The sequence below is a fragment of the Engystomops pustulosus genome, chromosome 4 (genome assembly GCF_040894005.1).
Source record: "Engystomops pustulosus chromosome 4, aEngPut4.maternal, whole genome shotgun sequence".
NCBI classification, from domain to species: Eukaryota; Metazoa; Chordata; class Amphibia; order Anura; family Leptodactylidae; genus Engystomops; species Engystomops pustulosus.
This window is the reverse complement of record NC_092414.1, coordinates 141,158,980-141,185,234: the sequence shown is the minus strand read 5'-3', so window position 1 is coordinate 141,185,234 and position 26,255 is coordinate 141,158,980. Positions and strand designations below refer to the sequence as shown.

The following is a 26,255-nucleotide window of genomic DNA, read 5'->3' as shown; positions in this document are numbered from 1 at the left end:
CATACCATCGTCCTAAATGATCACACAGCTCCCTACAACTACTGGGTTTCAAAGCTGGACATGTGGCACGAACTGGCGCTGTACGCCTTGGAGGTTCTTGCCTGCCCTGCCGCTAGCGTCTTGTCCGAGCGGGTTTTCAGTGCAGCTGGTGGCATCATCACCGATAAGCGTACACGCCTGTCGACTGACAGCGCTGACAGGCTGACGCTTATTAAAATGAATAAAGGCTGGATTTCTCAGAATTTCCAATCTCCACCAGGTGAAGGAAGCTCAACCTGAATAATTGATCCACTCCTCCTCCTCCTCCTCATTTTCCTCCTTCTCCTCCTCTTTGTACAGTAAAGCAGAGGAAACTGGCTATTTTTTGACAGGGCCCACTGGCTCTTGCTATAGTACTTCATGCATTTAATTTTTCTGGAGGGCCACCTACCCGGTCCTCTGTTTGAAACAATTTTTGTGAGTGCCACATACAGGCACTCAATCTATTCCATTTTACTGCAGGGCCACCTACCTGCTCCTCTGGTTTGAACAATTTTTGGGACTGCCACATACAGGCACTCAATCTATTCCATTTTACTGCAGGGCCACCTACCTGCTCCTCTGGTTTGAAACATTTTTGGGACTGCCACATACAGGCACTCAATCTATTCCATTTTACTGCAGGGCCACCTACCTGCTCCTCTGGTTTGAACAATTTTTGGGACTGCCACATACAGGCACTCAATCTATTCCATTTTACTGCAGGGCCACCTACCTGCTCCTCTGGTTTGAACAATTTTTGGGACTGCCACATACAGGCACTCAATCTATTCCATTTTACTGGAGGGCCACCTACCTGCTCCTCTGGTTTGAACAATTTTTGGGACTGCCACATACAGGCACTCAATCTATTCCATTTTACTGGAGGGCCACCTACCTGCTCCTCTGGTTTGAAACATTTTTGGGACTGCCACATACAGGCACTCAATCTATTCCATTTTACTGCAGGGCCACCTACCTGCTCCTCTGGTTTGAACAATTTTTGGGACTGCCACATACAGGCACTCAATCTATTCCATTTTACTGGAGGGCCACCTACCTGCTCCTCTGGTTTGAAACATTTTTGGGACTGCCACATACAGGCACTCAATCTATCCCATTTTACTGGAGGGCCACCTACCTGCTCCTCTGGTTTGAAAAATGTTTGGGACTGCCACATACAGGCACTATCCAAATTAAATTGTCTCCATAGCAGCCTCCACACGTTGTCTCCATTGCTACCTCCAAAAGTCGTCCATATAGCTGCCTCCATACATCGTCCCTTTATCAAACGAGGTGTGTCAGGCAGAAATTTGGGTTGTTTTCATGGATTCCACATCAAAGTTGTTAACTTTGTCGCCACCCTGCTGTGTTATCCACAAAATATACTGGCAAACTTTTACCATTTAGGGATATTATTTCAGCGCTTCTTGCGCATCTGTTTACATTCCCCTCACCCGGCATATCCTAAACTTATAAGAACGCTACTACACTTGATCTTATACAAAAGGTTCTTAGAAGTGCTGTTTGGGGAGTAGCCTAGAGACAGGGGCTTGGATTGGCGAAAGCTCGCCTGGCAGCGGAACGCCAGCTCCATGCGCATCATGCGCTTCTTGCGCATCTGTTTACATTCCCCTCACCCGCCATATCCCAAACTTATGAGAACGCTACTACACTTAACTTGGTGCAGGCTGGGACCGAGTCTGACCCTGGGGCTGGTCATATACTGCCGACGCAGAGAATTGCGGGGCCTACCTCGGTCCAGGTCTCAAAGGCCTACTATACCTCCTCCCACCCCTCCTCCACCTCCTCCTCCTCCGAATTACCATCCGTGGGCATGGCGCCATCAGTCGGTAGCTCTAGGCACAGCAGCAGTGCCGTCGCTAAGCGACAGCAGGCGGTGCTGAAACTGCTGAGCCTAGGCGATAAAAGGCACACCGCCCAAGAGCTAGTACAGGGCATTCCACATCAAAGTTGTTAACTTTGTCGCCACCCTGCTGTGTAATCCCCAAAATATACTTGCAAACTTTTACCATTTAGGGATATTATTTCAGCGCTTCTTGCGCATCTGTTTACATTCCCCTCACCCGGCATATCCTAAACTTATAAGAACGCTACTACACTTGATCTTATACAAAAGGTTCTTAGAAGTGCTGTTTGGGGAGTAGCCTAGAGACAGGGGCTTGGATTGGCGAAAGCTCGCCTGGCAGCGGAGCGCCAGCTCCATGCCAAGATCCAACTAACATAGTTTTAACTGCAGCACCTTTAATCTACTACTAGTTCACTGCCTCCATACATCGTCCCCTTATCAAACGAGCTGTGTCAGGCAGAATTTTGGGTTGTTTTCATGGCTTCCATGTTAACTTTGTCGCCACCCTGCTGTGTAATCCACAAAATATACTGGCAAACTTTTATCATGTACCGATATTATTTGAGCGCTTCTTGCTCACCTCCTTTGGTTCCTCTCTGCCACCCATTGGTTTGAAGCCTGAGTCCATTTAGGGTATGTCGCCATGACACTCTCTAGCCTGCTGCCGCTGCCTCTGCATGCCGTCCCCTATAGTGTCAGGGTCAATTATTGGATGTTTTAGATGCTATCTAGCTTCATTCTGTCACTCTGTCATGGCCATGCTGTTGCCCATAATTTTGGCATAATGGTGCGATTATGCAGCCTCAGAGGCATCCATGCATGCTGCCCCTGCTGTTTCCTGTCCATTTCCGTGGTGTTTCCATCCTTTTCTGAGGTTCCCAGGTGTTTGGCCAAGCTTCCCTGTGCAGAGCCTTGGTCCCCTTGAAAAATGCTCGAGTCTCCCATTGACTTCAATGGGGTTCGTTATTCGAGACGAGCACTCGAGCATCGGGAAAAGTTCGTCTCGAATAACGAGTACCCGAGCATTTTAGTGTTCGCTCATCTCTAATTTTAAGTTATTTAGTTTATTTTTACATTTTTCTGTCTCCCTGAAGGTTCTTTAACCCTAGGGGGTCTGATCTTTCATACCATATACTGCAAGTTTTCAGATTTTTTTATTTATCTATTTTTTAAAGGCATTGTAGTGAACTTCTCTTATTGTAGGTAGCTCATAAATGTCCATTGTGGCCATAGTATGTGTTTGAGGTAAGGTGCTGAAAGTAGGAGAAAAGGAGAATTATTCTCACCGTTAATTCGGTTTCCATTAGTCCACCATGACGGCCCCAACTGGAGGATGACCCTTGACCTCTGTAGGGACAGGAAGCAGAGAGGTTAAATACCCCACCCCGGCATCCGTACACCAGTGGCTTCCAAATAACTACACCGGCCTTGGATGCAACCCATTTATTGTATGTTATCAATGCACACAGAACAAATAGGCAATTTCAACTTTTTTCAAATTACAGGGTGGGAAATATATATGGGCCGTCATGGTGGACTAATGGAAACCGAATTAACGGTGAGAATAATTCTCCTTTTCCATAGCGTCCCCCATGACGGCCCCAACTGGAGATGTACCAGATAAATAATTAGGGTGGGACAACAGCTTGTAAGACCTTCCTTCCGAAGGACTGGTCTCTAGCACTTTGAACATCTAGCCTATAGTGTTTGGCAAAAGTTAGGTGAGTAGACCAGGTAGCTGCTCTACATATGTCCTCTAACGAGGCGCCCCGTTTTTCCGCCCAGGAGGCTGCCACTCCTCGGGTCGAGTGGGCCCTAATAGTCCCTGAAATGTCCAGGTTGTTGGCATCATAAGCTTCTTTGATGACTGTTCTTATCCACCTGGCGATGGATGCCTTTGAAGCTTTTCTGCCCTTGCACTTTCCTCTAAATTGTAGGAGAATGTTGTTGTCTTTTCTCCAGGATTTGGTAACTTCAAGATAATGTAGCAGGTATCTTCTGACATCTAGCGTATGCCACTCCTGTTCTTTGGGATGTTTTGGATTCTGACAGAAGGAAGGCAGAATAATCTCTTGGTTACGATGAAAAGATGAAGCTACTTTGGGAGTAAAGGCTTTATCTAACATTAGTACAATCTTATCTTCACATATTTTAAGATAAGGTTCTTTAATAGACAAACTCTGGATCTCACCCAAACGCCTAGCTGTTGTTATGGCTATGAGAAAGGTGAGTTTTAGCGTTAATTCTCTAAGCTTGACCGACTCCAGAGGTTCAAACGGTATTTTTGTGAGATAATCCAGTACTAATGAAAGCTCCCAATTGGGGATATTCTGTTTTATTTGAGGTCTTAGTCTAGCCGTAGCTTTGACAAACCTTTGGATCCATCTATTTTCGGCTAATGGGGTGTCGAAAAAGGCACTGAGGGCTGAAATCTGGACTTTTAAGGAATTCGTCTTAAGGCCCTTGTCAAACCCTGCTTGCAGGAAGTCGAGCACCTGTGAGACATTAGGGGACATTTGGTTAGGAGGAGTCCTGCCACAAAAAGACACAAATCTTCCCCATATCCTGGCATAGATTTTGTGGGTAACTGGTTTGCGGCTCGCTTTGAGTGTGGAAATTACCTTGTTTGATAGTCCCCTGGATATCAGCAATCGCCTTTCAGGATCCAAGCCGAGAGCCGGAGAGCCTGTGGATCTGGATGGTAAACTGGACCCTGGAACAGAAGGTTGTTTAGAGGTTCCAGCATGACAGGTCCTTCCAATGCCATCTTTCCTAGCCATGGAAACCAGTTCCTCTTTGGCCACCAGGGAACAATGAGTATAACCTTTGCTTGGTCCTCTCTGATCTTCTGAATCACTCTCGCTATGAGAGGTATAGGAGGAAATGCGTACATTAGAGGTCCGCTCCAGGACTGGCTGAAGGCATCCCTTTGGCAAACCGGAGTATTTGGATCCAGAGAGAAGAAATGAGGAACTTTTGTATTTTTGCTGGTGGCAAAAAGATCTGTCACTGGTTGTCCCCATTTTTGTATGAGACTTGAAAAGATGTTCTCGTTTAGACACCACTCGTTGTGGTCTATCGTCTGACGACTGAGATAGTCCGCTACTTGATTCAATTCTCCTTTTAGATGGGTGGCTGAAAGAGAGCGGATGTTGGTTTCTGCCCAGATGAATATCTTGTTTGAAAGATTGAGGAGATCGGGGTTCCTGGTACCCCCCTGATGACGGAGATAAGCCACCGTGGTGGTGTTGTCTGAATAAATTTTTACATGTTTTCCCCTCAGGCTTTGAGCACTTGCTCTTAAAGTCTCTAGTACAGCTCTCAGTTCTCGGAAGTTCGAGGAACGGGATCTGGTCGAGGACGGCCAAAGACCTTGAACGGGAAGGCCTGCTATGTCCGCTCCCCATCCTGACTGACTTGCGTCCGTCCGGATATTTATCACTGGCCAGGGATGCCATGATATCCCTCTTCCCAGATTGGAAGTATCTATCCACCACTCCAGGGATTGCTTGACAGCTTCCGGAATCTGGACCTTTTGATTTAGATGTTGGGGATCTTTGTCCCAGGAGGCCAATATCCAACTTTGAAGGACTCTGGTGTGACTCTGGCTCCACTGTACACTCTGTATGGAAGATGTCATAAGGCCCAGTATCCTCATGGCTTCCCTTATCGTGCAATGACTTCTTTTTTGAAACAATATGACATGTTGCATTAGTCTCGTTGCTTTCTCTGGCGGTAAGAAGGACATCTGCTGGATCGAATCTAATAACGTTCCTAGAAACACAACCTCTGTACTTGGGTTTAGTTTGGACTTTTCCAGGTTTATTATCCATCCTAACTGATGTAGGATCCTCATTGTGAAATCTCGGTGGTGTATAAGCTCTTGTTTCGAACTGGCCACCAGTAACAGATCGTCCAGGTAGGGGATGACTAGAATCCCTTTCCGCCTCAAGAAAGCTATCACCTCGATCATGATCTTTGTGAATGTCCTGGGGGCCGAAGAAATCCCAAAAGGCAGCGCCTTGTACTGATAGTGGACCTCTTCTCCCCAAGGTGATCGTACTGCGAATCTGAGGAATTTTTGAGATTTTTGATGTATTGGCACATGGTAATATGCGTCCTTCAGATCTATCGTACACATAGACGCTCCTGGTTGGATCAGAACTGCTGCCGAGCTCACTGTTTCCATCTTGAACTTTCGATATCGTATGTACCTGTTCAAATTCTTCAGGTTGCATATCATCCTGAAAGAGCCATTCGGTTTTTTTATCAAGAAGAGGGGAGAGTAGTGTCCTTCTTTTAACGGTGTCTGAGGTACGGGGATGATGACATCCAACTGAATGAGTTTTTGTATCTCTGACCACAGCGAGTTTGAGAGGTTTCCTGAGGGCTGCTCTGTCAAAACAAATTTTCTGGGGGGAAGAGAGGTTAGTTCTAGATGGTAACCTTCCCGAAGAATACTTAGTATCCAGGGATTTGATGTTATCTGAGTCCACTGGAAGTGGAACTTCAATAGTCTTCCCCCCACCCTGGCGTCATTGTTTTCTAAACGCTGGGGCCGAGTTGCTGGCACTGAGAAGGAAGCCCCTTCCTCTCCCTCCTTTAGGGTAGCTCCACCTGCCCTGTTTGCCTTTCCCTCTAAAGGGCTGTTTTCTGTCCTTAGAGTCTCGAAAGGGCTGCTTTCTTTGGTTACTTCTGGATTCCGGAAACCCTTTCTTTCTGTCTGCCGCTTTTTCCAACAGCGTGTCAAGTTCGGAACCGAATAGGTATTCCCCTTCAAATGGAATACCACATAATTTTGACTTCGATCTGAAATCGCCAGTCCACTGGCGAAGCCAAAGTGATCTTCTAACTGAATTTGATAGTGCCCCTTCCTTGGCACTTATTCTAACTCCTTCCGCTGAGGCATCTGCGATGAAGGCGGTGGCTGCTCTCAACGTTGAAAATGTACTCAATAGCATCTCCCTAGGAGTACCATCTCTAACATGACCCTCCAGTTCGGTAATCCAATGAAAGAGAGTCCGTGCCATGGATGTTGTGGCAATATTTGATTTTAGATTTAACATGGCACACTCCCATGTCTTCTTTAGAAGGCTGTCCGCCTTTCTATCCAGGGGGATCTCTTAACTGGATTGCATCCTCAAACGGGAGGTCCGTCTTCTTGGTCATTTTTGTGACCTGGATGTCTACTTTAGGGGTAGCGTTCCAAATTTTGGCTTCTGTTTCATCAAAGGACAGACGACTTTTAAATTCTCTAGATATGGAGATTTTGTTCTCCGGTTCTCTCCATTCTTCTAGTATTAGTTCCTTAAGAGTGTCATTTATGGGAAACACTCGCCTCTTCTTAACTTTAAGAAGTCCGAATAATTCATCCTGAATAGATTTGGTCTCTTCTATTTCCTCAATTTTGAGGGTATCCCTCATAGCTTTTAGTAAGGGTTCCAGATCTTCGGATGCTAACAAATATCTCGACTCCATCTTACTGGCTGAATTTGAGGGACCTGGCTCCATATCCGTAGACTCCTTGGTCCCTTCTGAGTCTGATGTATAATCCGACATGGATTCTATAACTCTTTGTTTTTTATGTGGAGGCTCCTGAGGTATGAAAGCTGTTATGGATGATGCTATAGATGTTTTAACTTCTTCTCTGATAAAGCTACGCATTTCATCCACAAATGAGGTTCTCTCTTCTCTGAGTAGATTATCTACGCAGGTTTTACAGACCGGCTTTTTATAGTCCGTAGGGAGTTTCTCTAAGCACATATTACACTTTTTGGAAGTGGTTTTCTTTGTGCCGGACTGATCTTTAGCTCTCCCTTTATCCTTCTCCTTTTCCCTGGGCTCCTGCCAAGGAGAAGGAGAGGTAATTAGTCCGTAACCGACACCTCATGTGAAAATATAGGGACATGTGGGTGACCCACCACCCTATCCCCGGTTGACCCTACTTACAGGTTTCAAGGCTATGAGGTCCAGACTTGAAGCCTCCATGCCATGTGTCTCCATATTCCCAATTGTGGGACCACTGATATCAGCAAGCCTAAACATTTATAGAAATGTGAGATAGACTGTGACATTTAATCAAGTGGAATATAACAAGGGAGTACCTGAGGTATCTTGAGGGTTACACAGCACAAGCCCCTAAGAAAGATATACACATGTCTATATAGACCTGAATTGTATATAACACATATGACACATATGAGGCAACCATACAGCATGTTAACCGACCTTGTTGGCTGGAAAATGCTCAGAATAGCGTCCGATTCTAGCGACTACTCTCGTCAGGACCAGAGTGCGACTATTAGACCTCAGATCAACGTGAATACCTGCTTTTTCAAGCTTACCGCTCCACGCTCCTGCTTCCGGGTCGCGCCATCGTGACGTCACATCCGGTCCCGTCATTTCCGGCGGAAGTCGTCACCAGAGTCGGACGGCGGCCGGCCCACGTGACCTCCGCGATGGACACGCTCCGGGTGTCCTTAGCTGCGCAGAGCCGCGGGCAGAGCCGGAGAAGAAGGCATCTCTGTCTTGTGGCAGAGGAAAGGACCGAAGTCCGATCGAGGCCGAGACTGCCTTAGGGTAAGGGACGATTCCCTGCGCCACACTGGTCCCCCCTCACCGTCCCAACTACTGGGGATGAGGAGAGACTTCTCTCTACTCCCTGCCCTGTGTAGGGACAGGAAGCCACTGGTGTACGGATGCCGGGGTGGGGTATTTAACCTCTCTGCTTCCTGTCCCTACAGAGGTCAAGGGTCATCCTCCAGTTGGGGCCGTCATGGGGGACGCTATGGAAAACTCTTTGCTATGGCCATGCCCCTGATCCACAGAATTTATGACCTACAAAATGAGGGAAGAAATCATGTGGGAAGAAATTCAGAGAAAACTCATGAAAGTACAGAGAACACAAACTCCATGCAGGGGCCTATGCTGGTGAAACTGCAATTTCAGTAGACAAGATTTTAGGACATATGCAGAGCAGTCTGCAGAACATGTGTGAGGTACATGATCTGATCAAATGATGGAAATATGCGTCATATAGTTTCCTTGTATTCTTTGCTTTTACGGCAGACTCTTTGTAGAGATTTATAGTTTATTCGTAGTTTCCAAATTACTAGGGCATGTTGTGATTCAATATTGCAATGGGGGAGGAATAATGAATCACACTAACTAGACAGCAATATACAGGTGGTCCCCTACTTAAGGACACCCGACTTACAGACAACCCATAGTTACAGACGGACCCCTCTGCCCACTGTGACCTCTGGTGAAGCTCTCTGGATGCTTTACTATAGTCCCAGACTGCAATGATCAGCTGTAAGGTGTCTGTAATGAAGCTTAATTGATAATTCTTGGTCCAATTACACCAAAAATTTTGAAACTCCAATTGTCACTGGGACAAAAGAAAAAAAATTGTCTAGAACTTCCATTATAAAATATACAGTTTCGACTTACATACAAATTCAACTTAAGAACAAACCTCCAGACCCTATCTTGTATGTAACCCGGGGACTGCCTGTACAGGCATTAGATGCTTTCCCAAGAAGCATACAACTATTAGATAAACTGAGGTTTACACAAACACTTTACATAGCACTTTGGGATGTATTAAATATATCACTTCATGTTTTCTTACCTATAATTCGCAGTTTCAAACATATTTAGCTACTAGTCTTATTTTTGTTGACTGTGGTAATATATTAGTTATCTATGGCCTCTTTTCTTCTAAAATCAATATTAAAATGATAGTAAGTCGGAAGGGCTCTGAGGGGGTGTTACACAGTGCTCTGACTTCACAGGCAGTTTTATTGTCTCACTTTCCCCCCCTTCTGTCAGATGTAATCTCACAGCGGCAGAAGAGGTTTCAGCACACTGTGAGATAGGAAAGTGGTCCTTGCACAGTCTGAATCTACAGCAAGGAGGGGCTCTGGTAATGCCCCCTTCCCCAGAGCCATTCTGGGTCACTAGCAAAAAGTTGATTTTAGAAGAAGGTTGGAGGCCATGGGTCACAAAATAAGATTACCACTGTCATGGTGCCTGGATCAATAAATAAGTCAACAATATCTCTAGAAGTTTGTGTGATTTTTATCATGTATAAAATTATCTATACACTATGAAAGGCTCTGTACACAAGGCCCCATATACAATATAGTAAACTTTATGAAAAACAAAAAGGACATGATCAAATTAAAAAAGTACACACAGAATTGTTGGGCTCACCCAAGCCGCTTCCAAACTACACCCTGGTCAACATAGAGAGAGAAACTTATTCAGCACTACACAGACCCTGGAAGCCTAATCAAGTACAATGGTTTGTAAAATATGTCTGAGTAATATATACCCTCTGGGGGACATGTATCATAGTTTTGTCTCTCTGTGGTGCAGAGAAACAAATAGTAACAAGGCATGCTGCACTTGTGGCGGCCACTTTATTCTTGCCTAGCAGTCTACCGATTTGTGTCTGCCCTACTTCGAGCTTTCTTCAATAAGTCACGGTGGAAAACCAGTGGCCTGCTGCCACTTCTGCACAAATGATCGATACTATGGAGTGCCAGCTTAACCTTAAGCTATGCTAGTCATCCTTTAACTTCCCATGTAAAAATGTTCTTTCCACAGAGCTGAGAATATAAGCAGTGGTTCTCAGTATGGCAGGGCACGTGACCTGTACAGCTGCCAGCTCATGCCTGCCAATTCAGAAGTGGGTTACCACCCAAATGTTCAGCCAAAGTTGCCAGGGGGTTTCATTAGTGGAACATAGGGTTCCGAAGGTGAATGTATAATGCAGCTGCTGCTCGCTCTTTTAGCACTTGAGCTATTTGAACATTAAGACACTTGCCTGGATTTCCAGGAATTCCTCTAAACCAGTGCGGTCATATATCCACGGCCCCAAAATGGCTGATAACAGGTTACACTAGATAGAATTTTCTTGCACTGCAAATGCAGATAATATACTTTGTTTCAGTGTTGGTGTCCCAGTTGTTCAAAGCAAAGTCTGAAGTTTCTCTCACAGCTGTACTGGCACCTGCGGTAACATCCAGCATGGTGGCTTAGTGGTTAGCATTACAGCCTTGCAGTGCTGCGGATCCAGGGTCAACATCTGAAAAGAGTTTGTATGTTCTCTCCGTGTTTGTGTGAGTTTCCTCGCACACTTCAAAACTTACTAGTAGGTTGATTAGATTGTGAGCCCCATTGTGTATGGGGACCGATTTGGCAAGCTCTGTGCAGCGCTCTGCAGTTTGTAGGCGTTATATAAATAAAGAACAATAATTATCCAGTATTTGTATTACAACCACTCCCTGCACTCAAGTGCACACATACACTGGTCCTGAAGACCACACTTCAGGGGACTGCATACACCTAATGTTTTGTCTGTCATTGCTGCTCTATTTCTGCTGTCGTCTGACTCTAACTTCAGCAGGTTGGGTTTCTCCTTAGATGGGGCAGTATTTGATGTAGTAAAGATATTACGATCTTTAGCTTTCATTTTTCTGTCCTTAAATCAAAGGCAGCAAACAAATGTGTACATCTCCCTCACCTTCCAGGACAGAAGAGCACTTGTGAGCACAGGTGTCTAATGTATATACTGAATGTTTCAAAACAAATGGTACTAAAAGCAATACAAAGTTCGTGGCACCTGTCTGCCAAACTCAGAGTACCAGGAAGCAGCAACATTCAACGTATGATATTGAGCAAAGATAAGGATTCCACCTAGCAGCTAGGCAAATTTAGTCTAAACCCACATAATTCTTCTCTACCAGGAAGATACGTTTACGCAGATCTGTAGGTAAGAGAAAGCCTTCAGAGAGGTAACATGAGAGGTAGGCAAGGTAATGTTATGCTTAATTCAACGTGCCAGGGTAGATTTGCTTGCCTGGCATCCAGAACAGGACAAATAAGATGTATGCGCTTTTAAGGAAACCAGATCTATCGATATATGCCAACTTGGGTCAGAGGGGTCTGGACAACCTAACTTGACAAACTAACACTAATCTCCACCTCTAGGCTTCCATGCGGTCAATCAGACATGACCCAGATATGGGCACAGAAACCCTTGTTGTGAGAAAAGATCTGGAAGACTAGGAAGATGACAGTATTCCACCTTTGAGGGATGGGCTTCCAGTATGAACCAGACTTTCCTCGGCCAAAAGGGAGCTGGGGGGAGGGTAGAAACCTATTCCTGATGAACTTTGTCAAAAGCCCTTGGAAATAGAGGAAGAGGGGCATAAACCATCTTCATGGTCTATGCATACGGTCTAGAAAGATCTGGTGATCCATATAGTTCAAGTTGGACCTCCTGGGCACCTTGTCTACAGTGGGATGACCAATGTTCTGTATGATCTGGCTGTAATGTGGTGATTCAGCTTAATTCTGAACTATAGTTCCTACTCAACTAATTCACATGTTGGTTGAGTCTCTTTGAAGGGAGAGAAGTTTCTTTGCCCAGAAGATCCTCATGTACACCTGAAAAAGTGGCCTTCTGGTCAAGCAGTGTTTAGATACTGATTTTATGGATGCAGATCAATTGCTGCCACAAAAGGGACACAAATGCCACAAGAAAAACCATGTTGAAGATGCTAGCCACATACACTGTGCAAATAAAACAAACTCTTACCTGCTATTCTGATGTGCAAGCAACAACACATTATTATTCCTCAATTTTAAAGTAGGTGGTGGTGATCAAGCAAATTTTTGTTGAAATTAAGACTTATAGGGCCCAAGTATGTCTGGAACGGAGGTTCTCTGTATATGTAATGGCCACAGTTCCTGGCTGAAGTAACATGGGACATGTTGTGCTTTTCCGGAGTCAGGAAACTGGCATAATAGAAAGCTTACTTTTCACAGTGGTATAATCTGGGCACCCGATACTGGGTACAGTACTGGTGTATTTCCATAAATAGTTTTATTACAGCTATTTTCATTTTGTATCATGTATTGCATATTTTTGAGAAGGCAACTGTAGGCTTAAAATGCTCAATTTAGCCCTTACTAAAATTCTGTAATCTGTGTATTTTCCAAAAAAGGGGCCACAAGGCGTGGGTTTTGGTATTGTTACCTTAGTGGTTGTATCCTGCACCCGGAACCTATTCCATCCAAATCTGCATTACAGAAGCCAAACATTGCTCTTTAATATAATAAATCTTTATTTCTATAGCACCATCATGTTCTGCAGCACCTTACAAATCGTGAAGTACCTATAAAAAAACATTGGCAGATGAAACAATAGGAATGAGGACCTTACATGCATGAGTTTACAGTCTATGACGATGAATGGGTGACAGCACAATGAAGAATGCAAGAATATAAATAGAGGCAAACCTCTCATAAGCCTCAATAAAAAGGCTAGATTGGACTTTGCTAAAAAGTCATCTTCAAACCAACCAGAACAGTTCTGGTTGAACATTCTTTAGACAGATGAAACCAAGATCAATCTCTACCAGAATGATGGAAAGAAAGAAGTATGGCGAAGGCAGGGTAGAGCTCATGATCCAAAGCATACCACAATATTTAATACACAGCAGAGGTAGTGTCATTTCAGACAGAAAGGCCAAAAAAAAAAAAAAGGCACAAACTGAAAAAAACAGGCATAAGAAATTAAAGGACATCTACCACCAGGATGAAGGATTGTAAACCAAGTACACCGATATACTGGTGTGTGCCCACTCTGGTAGGATCTGCTCTTTTAGCTTCTGAAGCCCTTGATTTTACGGGAAAAAAAACATTTTAAAAATGATACAAATGAGCCTGAGGGGCTCCAGGCTCAATATATGTCAACAGAACCTGGATTTAGATAGTTTTTAAAACTTTTTTTTTTGTAAAAACATGAGCTTAAAGGGGTATTCTCATCTGGGCACTTACTTCCAGTTTCATTAATCTGCCATATATAAACATTTCTTCAATTAGATGTTATTAAAAAAAATGTTCCTGTGTGAAGATAATTTCTCATTAATGTAGTCATGTTGTCCCTTAGAAACGAGATGGCTTCCCCCGGATACGGCCACCGCTGATGGATTGAGTGCACAAAGAAACAAAAGGCTATTGTATATAATATGTCCGGGAGTTACTGTATGTCCTACAGCCACCATGTGGCAATGATTGCTGAATCCTGGTGGTCCGGCAGGAATCTATAGCGCAAGGTTGGCCACCGCTGTCAGAGTGTGACGTGGTCGTATCCGAGGAAGCTATCTGGTTTCTAAGAAATTATCTTCACACAGAAACATTTTTTTTTAATAACATCCAATTGAAGAGATGTTTATATATGGCAAAAGAATTAAATTAAATGTAAATGCCTAGATGGGAATACCCCTTTAAGTAGCTAAAATAAGAGCAGATCCTGCTAGAGGGGAGACACACCAGCATGTAAGTGTACTTGGTTTACAATCCTACACCCTGGTGGTAGATTTCCTTTAACATCTTATTAACAATCATTTCATTTGTCCAATTACTTTTGAGCCCTTGACATGAAGGGGGATTGTGTTGAAAAATGCTTTAGTTCCTCACATTTTTATGCAATTATTTTGTTTAACTCTGAAAGTCTGAACTTCAACTGCATCTGAATTGTTTGTTCAAAATTCATTGTGGTAATGTACAGAACCAACATTACAAGCTGCAAGGGCAGCATTACGTCAGATGTTTGGTCCTTTAGTACCTAGAGCAGTGATGGCGAACCTTTTAGAGACCGAGTGCCCAAACTACAACCCAAATCCACTTATTTACCGTGAAGTGCCAACATGGCATTTCAAGAAGTAACTTATTGCTACCTGTTCTTTCACATCATTCAATTGTATTGGCTCTCCTAAGGCCACCAATACAGTTGAAAAAGGTGGGCAAATTCAGACCATAATTGTAGCTTCTCTCCAGGAAGAATGGAGGGTCCAGCAGGATGACCTCCAAAGATATTGCAGTTCTATCCACAGCTTCTCACTTTTCCCACAGTTCAAACAGCCAATGAAATGTCGCTTTAAAATAACTCTGAGAGCAGAATCTTTTAAGTTGCTTGGGACTGCAGGAAGATTTGGTGGATTTGGTCCTGTTTGGTGAAATTGGAACAATGGTCTGAGTGCCCACAGAAAGGGCTCTGAGTGCCACCTCTGGCACCAGTGCCATAGGTTCGCCACCACTGACCTAGAGCATTGATGGCGAACCTATGGCACAGGTGCCAGAGGTGGCACTCAGAGCCATTTCTGTGGGCACTCAGAACATCTTCTCAGGACAGATTTCACCAAATAGGACCAAATCCACTAAATCTTCCTGCACCCCCATGCAACTTAAGAGATGCTGCGCTCAGCACTATATTAAAACTGTTTGAAACTGTATAAAATTGAGAAGGTGTTGACAGAACTGCAATATCTTTGGAGATCCTCCTGCTGGACCCACCATTCTTCCTTTACAGAGAGACCCTGGAGAGAAGCTACAATGTCTGAGTATGAATTTGCCCTTTTTCTTTCAATTATATTGGTGGCCTCTGCGGGCCGATACAATTGAAAGACGTGGAAGAACAGGTAGCAATAAGTTACTGCTTAAAATGCCATGTTGGCACTTCATGGTAAATAAGTGGATTTTGGTTGTAGTTTGGGCACTCTGTCTCCAAAAGGTTCGCCATCACTGACCTAGAGCATGGCTCTGGTATTGGATCTTTCAGGATAGTGGATCTCTGAGCTATAATGTACAGGCAGACTGAATATAAGTGTCTGGAGAGCACATTCCAGAACTTTATTACCAGAAAACATATCAGTGAACATTCGAGAAATCTGAGAAGAAAGCAGACCAAAAAAAAAATTATCATAATTGACCCGAGCGGTTATTAGGAGCATCAGTCTGGGGTCAGAGGTCAGGGAGAGGTCGCTTTCACTAGCAGCCAAGTCCAGCAGTGCTGCTACACCCTCTCCCATGATGAGGTGTTGCTAGACACAGCAAACAAGGAGCTCTGTAAGAGGGTAACAGCAGTAACAGGGAGCTCTCCCTCCCAAGGTGCCCAGAGCCCAAAGGAGCGGAACCTATACAGGAGAGGAGATCCGCAGAGCGCCGTGACACGGAATGACCGGCTCCCGACCGTTGCTTCCGGTCATCCGGGGCCCAGCAGCCGCTACAGACCCCTGCCGGACAGAGCCACATGTACCTACCTGCAGGCTGCCCGGGGACAAGAGGTAGCGGAGGGCCATCCCATCCACACACTGGTGTCCCCTCCATGTCTCGGGGGTGTGATGTTTGCTCCGCTGCCTCCTGATTGGTTGTATTTAATTAGCATTGCTGGTTAACCACTTCATGCCCTGGTCCTCGTTTGTTTGTGCTGCCGAGGATGATAAGGAAATCTGTGTGTGAACACGCCTGTCTGCGCTGCGCCCTCCCCCTCTCCCTCCACCCTGCAGTCACATCCTGCAGTCTCTGTCTCTCTCCTGCTGCTGCTGTCTCTGGGATCTCTTCCTGCTGGGATTGGAAGAGACATCTGTGTGCTGGGGGCCCCCACCCGACCGATGTGGAGCGCCTGGGAGACATAGCCGAGGCCCTGGGAGTGTGCGAGGCCCCTGGAGCTGTGTCAGGCTGCTGGATGCTTGTGGAGCTGGCAGTCTCCTCTCCGTGGATTTGCGCTCATGACGTCTCCGTGCACTGAGCTGGCCGCCTGTCTCTTGGCTGCTGTGGATGCCTCTTCCCGCTGTCAGGAGGCCTGAGATCTTCGGGGACAGAGAAGAGGGTAATAATACTAGGTGCCCCCTATGTGCCAGCCATTCCCTATGGGAGATCTGTGTGTATAGTGCTGCTGCCAGTATGCTTGGTATTTGTGGTATGCCGGCCAATATTTGGGATGTGAGTGGAGTGCTGGGATATGGAACTTCTCTATACATTACTAATGCTAAGGCCCCATGACATGAGGGAAATTGATGACAGTCGCCTTTCCGGGATTTTCCTATGGGACTTCTTGGCTTTAGTAATTACCTTACAGTAATGGCCCCATAAAGCCTCCTCCATTGGGTTCCACCCTATAGAAACCTCTCTATCCAGCTCTTCAGTGAGCTCCCCATGATTATAAATACATATGGTCCCCACTTACTGTTATTACCTAGGGGTGTGTTGCTGAGTGTTTTGCTACAGAAATTCTATTGCGTCTTTCCTTGAAATCAACGGCAGCTAAAAAAACACACAAAATTATTTTTTTTGCGTCCTACCTGTGAAATAATACTCCAACCCAGAGCAAAGATCACTTTGTGTCAGAGATTTTAGTGGGGCAGCATGTGGATGGGTTAGTTGGCAGCACTTCACCCATGTGTGATTCCAGGATCTGCTCTTCTACAACATGGCTCATGCCCGGTGGGTGATGTGGTACTTCTGCTAAACTTGAAAGCCATGCCCCCAGAAAACTGTGCTGTATATCCACGCCAACTAAAATTCTCTTTTTTTCTGAAAAAAAAAGTATCCTGATAATTTATTCCACGAGAGTGGAGTGTCCTAAACATAGGGCAGTGTTCCCAGATCAGTGGCCAGTGACCCACCTATGGTTTTTATCTGTCCTATATGTAGCTTTTGCCCTGCTAGCAACTGTAAAAACCTTTGGGAACAAAACGCGATATCTGACAATAATATTTTTATCAGAAGTTTTTCTTATTTTGTCAAGTAATAAGATAGTATTCTCATCCACCAATTAAGTAAAATCACATAACCACAATGTCCATGTCCTGTATTCATGCTGATCTCGTGTAGACGGGTTCTGTGTAGCATGGCATAGATGATGTAAAATATCTTCAAAAGAATGGCAACTGAACTTATTGTCTAGTCTTGGATGGAGAATTCTTGTGTGGGTAAATTTAGGCTTTCTCATCATTTACTACATGATAAGCAAAAGACTAACCTATGCAAGCAATTATTTTGACCACAAACGCCAACAACTTGAATGATGAACATAAATGTGATTGAGTTTCGCTGTGCTTGTCTTGGTTTAGTCCGTCAATATTAGATGGCGATCTGATTATCTGTTTGGATGGTTGTCCGCATTGTTCACATGTCACTGTGCCAAATATTTTGCCATGGTCTTTATGGCCCTGCAGCTCTACATATACAATACAAGGCACAACCACTACTGAATGTATAGCTATTCTCTCTTGCCCAAGTGCTTTTTGGTATGTGAGCGATTGCATGGTTCTCTTTTGATTTTGATGGCCTATCCTCAGTAGAGTTAGTGTCAAAGGCCTCTGTAATGTAGCAATCCTTTATAACAATGGTAGCCAAAATCATAAATTAGCAGGGTCTGGACTCCAATCTCTTCACTGTCTTGTCTCTATTGTTCATAATGTCTTTTTAACCCATGATATGATAAAAGCTCTTCTTCTGGTTAGTGTCGGGCAACAATGCTTTCTGTGTAAGGGCTGTTTTAAACAGCCTAGGTCACTCTGTGAATCACTGTCTATGCACGGACCAACAACAACCAAGTACTTTTTGTCAGATTTTCTTTGCAAATTTAGCACATTATTGAAATGGGACATGATCCACACACACAATTGAAACCTTTAAAAATCTATATCTATATAATTCTAGGTCTACAGTGTCCCTTATAAAGGAGTATAATTCTATACCTGCCTCTACCACACCTGTGCTGTATTTAGTATGTGGTATATTGTTTTATTTGGTATGTATGCATGCCGGGAAGAGCTTTTAATTTCCAAAACTGAGGCCTTAGGAGAGGAGATCTGCGTGCCAGTGATGAAGGGGATGGAAGAGGAGATAAAGCTTGGCATGAGAGAACAGCCATTGCAGGAACATCTGTCACTAAAATCTGCCTTGACCCAGATTGAAGAGCAGTGGTTACTGAGCAGGAGTCCGCAGCCTCATGTCATTGGCTTATTGTCCTCTGTAACACATCAGTATTGTCATTTCATACAAGCCAGTGATGCTTGTCCAGGAAGAGGTTAACCAGCTGCTTTCTGCTTGTAAGACAAAGCTCTTTTCATCTTGTGGGACGATGACATTTTCACATGATGGGAGACAACCCCAGGATATCCCATAACGGGAAAGTGCAAGCTCTAGCGTTGAGTCATATACAGTGGCACTTTATCTGTGATCCTGACCATTATATGTGTCCATTACCAGTGAGTCAGAATGTTTTATCATCATAACTTAGGGATCTATTCACTTCAAGAGATGGTTCATCTTGCCACTTTTGATTGCTCATTATGGCTTGGTGCCCTACAAGTCTCCTGATATATATGTCACATGTATCTTTAGCGACTGAGGCTTAGACAGTCGCCTATTGAGTTAGTATTCATTGGAATAACTTTATTCAAAAAAAAGGTCCCTGTAAAAAAAAAAAAAAAAAAAATACAATGCAATTTGCGATATTTCTTACGATGACCATTGTTGGGCGATGTATACTAATACTTACATCAGATCCCAACCTTCCAATGTGCACAGAGGATCGAAGTTATCTGATCTGTAGGTTTTGACTTTGCAGGAGGCTCTTTTGTTACATTTGCGTAGAGCTCTGACATTGATAGTATTGTTCACTTTATGACATTATTGCCAACTTTTCAGTAGTAACAACAATTTCAGAAGGACAATGTTTATACAAGTTCTTCTGTTTGTCTGTATAGGCATACTGTTTCTCTTTGTGGGGAGTGTTTTGCTCATCCGGTCATTTATTGTAGGTGCCATTATTGCTAGTTTGTTTGCTACGTTGCAGTTGGTTGTCATTGGTTGTGCCTTATTTGTATCTATATTAATTTACTTTCTGTTTTATTGTACAATGTGCCACTTACTTTCTTCTTTTCATAGTCAGAATGTGATGTATATGTATTGTACATAATATGATACTGTTAACTTTTCACCAATTTGGTATCCATCTTTGTTGAAATTCAGTGGGGAAACCTCAAACCCTTTAGATGACAGTAAAGCCCTGTCAAATCTGGCAGATTCGACCCACATTCATACCGTATATTCTTAGCTACCTTTAGACAAATCGAAATTCTGTTTCTACAAAGAGAATGAGAAGAAATAATTTGCTTGAATCAACTATCACAGATTTATCAATGTCTTGTAAGACAATTTAGTGGTATTAAAAGTAGAATAAGCATTTACTAGGTCAGAGCTTGTGGCTGTTTCATAGCGTTCATTATTATTGGAGACATTTGTATGTCACAGACATCGCTCAGATTAATCTGTTTTTCACACTGGTATAACCCATCCCTACAACAGTATTCATTAATCTTCCTAGCTAAGTTCTTACTATCCAGCAGCATAATAGCTGTCGTTCTGATTCAGAGGATGGGTGTGTGCGTGGGGATGGGGGAGCTGGAGGGTTACATCATCACATGGTCTACTTTTAGTATCTTAAAGCTTTTTTTGTTACTCTGGCTGATTATTTCTGTGCATTGTTAGCCATTTCCCTGAGCCATATGTGTAATTCTAGTGAATGTCATTCTTGTGTGACCCATATGACACATCAGATTCTATGGCCATTTGTCATGCTGGTATACTACTGACATAATTTGATAATGTGGGCACCAGGCAAAGACAAATATGTAGAAAATGCAAAGAAATTCTTAGAAGTCACATGTATTCTCAGAAGGAATGTCTCAACTTAGGCTACATTCACACGGACGTATGAATTCTCCAGTCCAGTATTTACGGGCCGTATATACGGGCCGTTTTTCATCCGTATGCAGCACGTATGTAACCCGTATTTTATACGTCCCTATAGACTTCTAGGGCATACGGAACTGAAATACGGGAGAAAATAGGACATGCTCTATATTTTTATACGGCCAGTATACGGTACGGAACGGAACGGAGTTAACATCGGCAATATAAATGGTCAGACGTATTGTCCATTGAAATGAATGTGGCCGTATGTAATCCGTAAAAAAACGGTACGGTACGGTACGGATACGGCCGTTTTCATACGTCCGTGTGAATGTAGCCTTACAGGCGTAAGAAAATACTAGTCTAGATAAGGTATAAAATTGGCTGCTGAGAGGTGATCTTGGGGACAGCAGTTATGGCTGCAAAATGGGCTCAATTTATCTACATGTCCTTATTTGCTTAATGTGGTAAAATTATGGGCATATTAAAGCTGTGTAGCTAGCTGTAAAAGTGTGTAGAAAAAGTTGCAGAAACATTCCCTTTATAGGTGGTTGTTCACAAGCATGTTTGGTCCGAGAAACTCTGGATTTCCCGGACTGAACCTCGAATCGCGTATCTAAATGGACTTGTTGAGTTCAGTTCATTTATTCAAGGTTTAGTTTGGGAAATCCTGCAGAGAGAAGTTTAAGGCAATTGTGATTTTATTTATTTATTTTTTATACTTAAAGGGGTTTTCCCATCTGGGCATACACTTTTCATTGAATTCATCTGACATTTCTTCAATTGCAGCTTATCAAAAAAATGTTCCTGTGTAATGATAATTTCCTATAAATGTAGTAATGCCGTCTCTTAGATATAAGACAGCTGTCCTTTGATACGACCACCTCTGCACTCTGGCAGTAGTGGTCACACATGCCCTGTTGTCGCTTGCCTGACCACCTAGATACAATGTTAATTACCACAAAATGTCTGTGGGATATGCTGTAACTCTTGACTATTTCATATGCAAAGACTATTTGTTTCTCTGTACAGTCCGTCCAGCAGAGGACAACACTCTTGTTTCTAAAGGGCCATATTACTACATTTATGGGAAATTATCTTCACACAGGTAGGTTTTTTTTAAATAAAATTCATTTGAAGAATAAAAATATATGGCAGGTGAATATGAATGTCAAGTTGGTAATAACCCTTTAAGTGGGAGCGGGGCTGTATTACCATGGCTTGGCTACTCTGTGCTTCTAGTTCTATACACTATGCAGATACAGCAGCTACGGCAGCTGATCCATTGCCAGATCCCCCTTCCCCTACAGATCTGACCTAAGGAAAGGCCTTCAATATCTACTTTTGTTTATTTTTTTTCTACATACAAGATTATTTATGTGGAATAATAATTCCTTTATTTATATAGCACACACAGATCACGCTTACCAAATCAGTCCCTGTCCCCATGGGGCTCACAATCTAATCAACCTACCAGTATGTTTTGGATTAAGATCCATTTTGAGGTTTTTTATGAAGGTTTTTAACCAGGGCAAACCACATTTGTTTTTATTAGTAAAAAAGAACAATGATCTTTTGTTTGTTACTCTTGTAGTAAACTGCTGCTGGTTTTTCGAGCATCTAGTATCACAATTTTTCATTGTTGCTGGATACAAAATATTGTCAAACGTTTTTTTTTCCGGTTGTGACTGACAAGTAAAATTCCCTTCTGTAATTGAACCAAAAACCTTGGGGTCATACAGAATACACCTTCTTTTCAGATTGTATGTGTCATCACTCGACTAGTGGTGACAAGAAATCTTTGGAGGAAATATTTTAGTGATTTTATAGTTACTAGTAAATCCATACATCATGATGTTGTTTTTCCGTTTTCTGGATAGACCCGGTGATCTCTATTAGGAATAGTCTTTGTGTAATACTGTTCCATCCATGTGTCATTGTAGGAGGGTGGGACACATTCTCCGGACCATGTGTCAGTTCCTCCTGTCACTTTAGTAAAGGCATAGACTGTCTGGCTTTGTCTTTGTGTGGGGGATGTGACGTGCCAAGCCGCTTTTGTAAGGGGACATATGGGATGGGCTCTCATTCCTGTCAATGAGAAGCAGTCTAATATGGTGTCATTGCCTCGGGTTTGCTCTAATGGTTTCTGTATTGCTGGCAAATTTTGGGATTATAGTAGAAAGATAATTTGGTGTTTCATATATGTAAAAAGAGTAACCTCATTGCTATATAACTTCATATACCTTCATCCTGCCATAATGATGGCCCTTTATATAGTGCCACTCCCCCACTCAATGATTCCCATCTCTGTATCTAACACGCTATGTAAATGTAGATTGTAAATTCAACTGTAACCATAAATAATACTTTTTTATGTATAATTGCTGTAACCAATCCTTGAACCATTATTATTTACTGGTCTGAAATCCTTTTATATAATAGTTATTGTGTTGCCCATGGCCGAAGAGAATTGATTGACCCACATTGTCACTGCCTTCATTTCCATGGAGTGAGCACCCTCTTAAACATCCTTTATGTTACACAATTATAAATTTGTTTTTTTTTTCAAATTTTTTCGAATTTATAATCTTAAAAAAAAAAGGGGAAGGAAGGGAAGGGGGGGGGGGGCTCTCTCTCTCCCGGTACCCCGGTACAATTATAAATTTGTTATGTTCGATACTTGAAAAAAAAATTAATGAGAAAGCTGGGGTTTTGTTCCTGGTGAATAGGCAGTTGTTGGTAGTATTTGACCATGGCAGATCCCGGCTGCTGTACAACCTCTCTCCTAGGCTGCACTGGCACTGCTGGGAAATATGTGGCCAACCTCTTGTTTCGTTGTACAGTGAGCCATGTGTGCTCTTACTGGGAACAGCTGTAGGGAGAGGAAGCACGTGCCTCGCATGACTCTATGATATGGAGCCACATACAATTCATTCTTTATGGAAAGCCTTTTCTGGGCTTCTCATTATCTTGTTTTTAGGCATTTTTTTTAAAAAAAAGAACCTATATTAATGATTTTACTGAAGTATTGTTAATATATTTATGCAATAAAATATATTCTATAATCACTCCCACTCGACCACCTTTCTTGACAGTCAGTTTCAGGGGTCTGTGTTGATTTACTCTGTTTGGTTTTTCCCAAACTTGGAGCAGTACTATATAGGCAAATTTGCCCACTGATATTGACTGTGGGAGGTTTATCTTCTAATTGTCTGTAAAATAAGTGATATACTGTATTTCTACTAGTAAAAGCACCCGAAAATTAGTCAACAAAAAAATCTTAAAAATATATATTGGACACCATTACAAATTGCCCTGGTGGGCACCCACACCTTAACATTGCATATGCGCAGGCGCATAGCACCGCTAGAGACACAGCCCACTTTACCTAATCTCCAGGAAAGTGGTCAGGAGGATCTGGAAGTGCTGGTTCCCCCTCTAAGATCTTCTCCTATGAGGATTCCGATGCTTATGCTCTGGGCAAGTGCAATGAACAGAAGATGCCATAAGACTGCAAGATCCACTGTGCAGCTTTTTGAGACAACACAGTAGACAAAGGCAGGGACAGGGCTGATTCTAGGCTTTTTTCTGCCACAAGCAAAAGTAAAAATTTGCCCCCCGATTCCCCTATCTTTCTCTCAATGAGTTTACAGACAAAAAAAGCAGCTACATCCTAATCTGAAAATGATAACATTTGCACACAGCGCCACCACATCACTGGCACTACATAGGCCAGGTGAATACATAAATTGTGCTCCTTAACTAGCCTACATTCACATGTATGGGGGATGTATATATGGCCGACGTATATATACCGTACATAGGCCCCCCCATAGACGTCTATGGGGGCACGGCGCTGTACGGGAGTGGTACGGTGTGCCACCGTACCGTAGCTGGGGGAAAGATAGGACGTGCCCTATCTTTCCCCGTCATACGGCGCCATGCGCCATACATTGCTATTGAGAGGGGTGGGGGTACGACAGGCACAATGTCATGTTCAGTTAGTCCAAGTGATTAAAAACGTTGTATAAAGGTAAAAAAATGAGACTAGCAATAAAATTAATGGCGTCTCCTCTGCTGCTGTGTCTTGCGCCAGCAGTGTCTTCAATGTAGACACACAGGGCGTCGTGATGACATCATTACACCGGTCTGTGTGACATAGAGCGACACAGACTGACGTGGCAGTGCTGTGTCTTAAAGCACAGATGCAAATGCTTTTTCCATAGTAGACTTGCCAAATCTTTTGAGGGTCCGTCATCTGCTGCATGAGGCGGGATCTTCATTCTGCCTCATGGCATATGCGGCCCTGGTAGCAGGCAGGGTGTGTAGATTATGTGCGGGTTAAATACCGTACTGGGAAATGGTATCAAACTGTGTCTGGATTATGGATTTTAAAACCTACAAGACTTTTATCTCGGTTTGAGAGGATAAAATGATATGAAGGATTACCTTTTATTTTTCATACCTCAGTACGTTTATAACAAAAAAATCTTTCATAATCCAGTGCTTTTAGACAAAAAGGGAGAGATTTACCAGGCCTAATCTCACTTGCTAGTGAACTGCCAGTAATTGTGATTATTTCCCACTATATGCCACCCATACGCCAAACTTTGTTTCTATCATTTTTACTGTTCTCTGAATAGTTGTCCACTGTTGAATATTCAGTCAGTCATAACTTCTGTTCTGGAAAAACCTGCTTGTCCATCTTCCTGTGGCCCCTCCTTCGGTGTACTGTCATGTAAAACTGAGCAGAGTTATTTAGTCCTCTTTCCTGTAAACATTACTGACATATATAACCTCTCTTGGTTTCCCTTTCCTATCTCCTCCACTTATGATGCACGTTCTAAAATATCTTGGTTACTCATATCTGATTACAAGGCAGGGTTTTTTTTTCTTCCTTTTCCTTCCATGAGTAGGTGTCAGACAAAATCATTTATGTCAAGGTTTTGTTCATATTTTTTAAATTTAATTTGTTGTTATTTTTATTTAAATACCCTATTGCCACTAGAGGCGCTATCCAGTGAAGTCTGTCCTCTGCTGGCTTGTTATGTCATCACAAGCCACATCTGGGTGCTAGACTATAGATTGTCAGTCCAGTCCGGGGGGGGGGGTGCTTGGGTGACCAATGTGACATGAGCTCAACCACATGTTGCTCGTTACAAAAATCACAAAGTGCTTTAAAAATGGTTTGTAGTAACTTAAGGTTTCGTTCCTCATAAGGGAGAAGTGCGGCTATAAATGTATGTAATGTTTACTGGAAAGGGGACTAATTGAATCTGCTCAGTTGTTATCTAAAGGGTTTGGCCACTAAAAGTTTACTGAGGTAAGTACAAGACACTAATCAGGTCACCCATATAGTACTTACCCCTTCTGCTACTTCCGGAGCCCTGCTGTTTTCATGTGGATGGAGCGGGGCCATTACAACTTTTGTGATAGTCGCCAACAACTCCTTTAAAGGAAATCTACCATCAAAATCTATCATGATAAACCTCTGGTAACAACCCCTGTAGCCCTTCAGGCTTATTAGCATAATTATAAAAGTTGATTTTTAGAAGGAAGGAGGCAATGGATAACAAATATAAGAAAATAATGACAGCCATGGTGCATGAGAATCTTTGAGTAAGTGTCCCTAGTTTATCATGATGGTAGATTTCCATCCTTGATTTTTATTTACACAGTATGTGCATTGGCATGGTAGGTGTGTTATAGAAGGGCATGTATACTGATTAGCCGTAAGAAGGATAATATTGATTATCTTGAGGACTCTTGAGGAGGGGGTTGGTATACTTTAGGCAGTAAGTAAACT

At 43.1% G+C, this 26,255-nt stretch overlaps 2 protein-coding genes across 6 annotated transcripts in view; one reads left to right on the top strand and one right to left on the bottom strand.

The window, feature by feature from the left end:
- SENP8 (SUMO peptidase family member, NEDD8 specific) overlaps nucleotides 1-16,181 on the bottom strand; it is a 40,804-nt gene extending 24,623 nt beyond the window's left edge. Inside the window, exon 1 of the mRNA XM_072147796.1 lies at nucleotides 16,006-16,181. Within this exon, the coding sequence (XP_072003897.1) occupies nucleotides 16,006-16,130 (125 nt within the window). The 5' untranslated portion in view covers nucleotides 16,131-16,181. The remainder of the gene's footprint in view (nucleotides 1-16,005) is intronic.
- MYO9A (myosin IXA) overlaps nucleotides 16,163-26,255 on the top strand; it is a 90,597-nt gene continuing 80,504 nt past the window's right edge. For all 5 annotated transcript variants that reach the window (XM_072147794.1, XM_072147795.1, XM_072147792.1 and 2 more), the window contains exon 1: nucleotides 16,163-16,574. The gene's annotated coding sequence lies outside the window, so the exon portion shown is untranslated. The remainder of the gene's footprint in view (nucleotides 16,575-26,255) is intronic.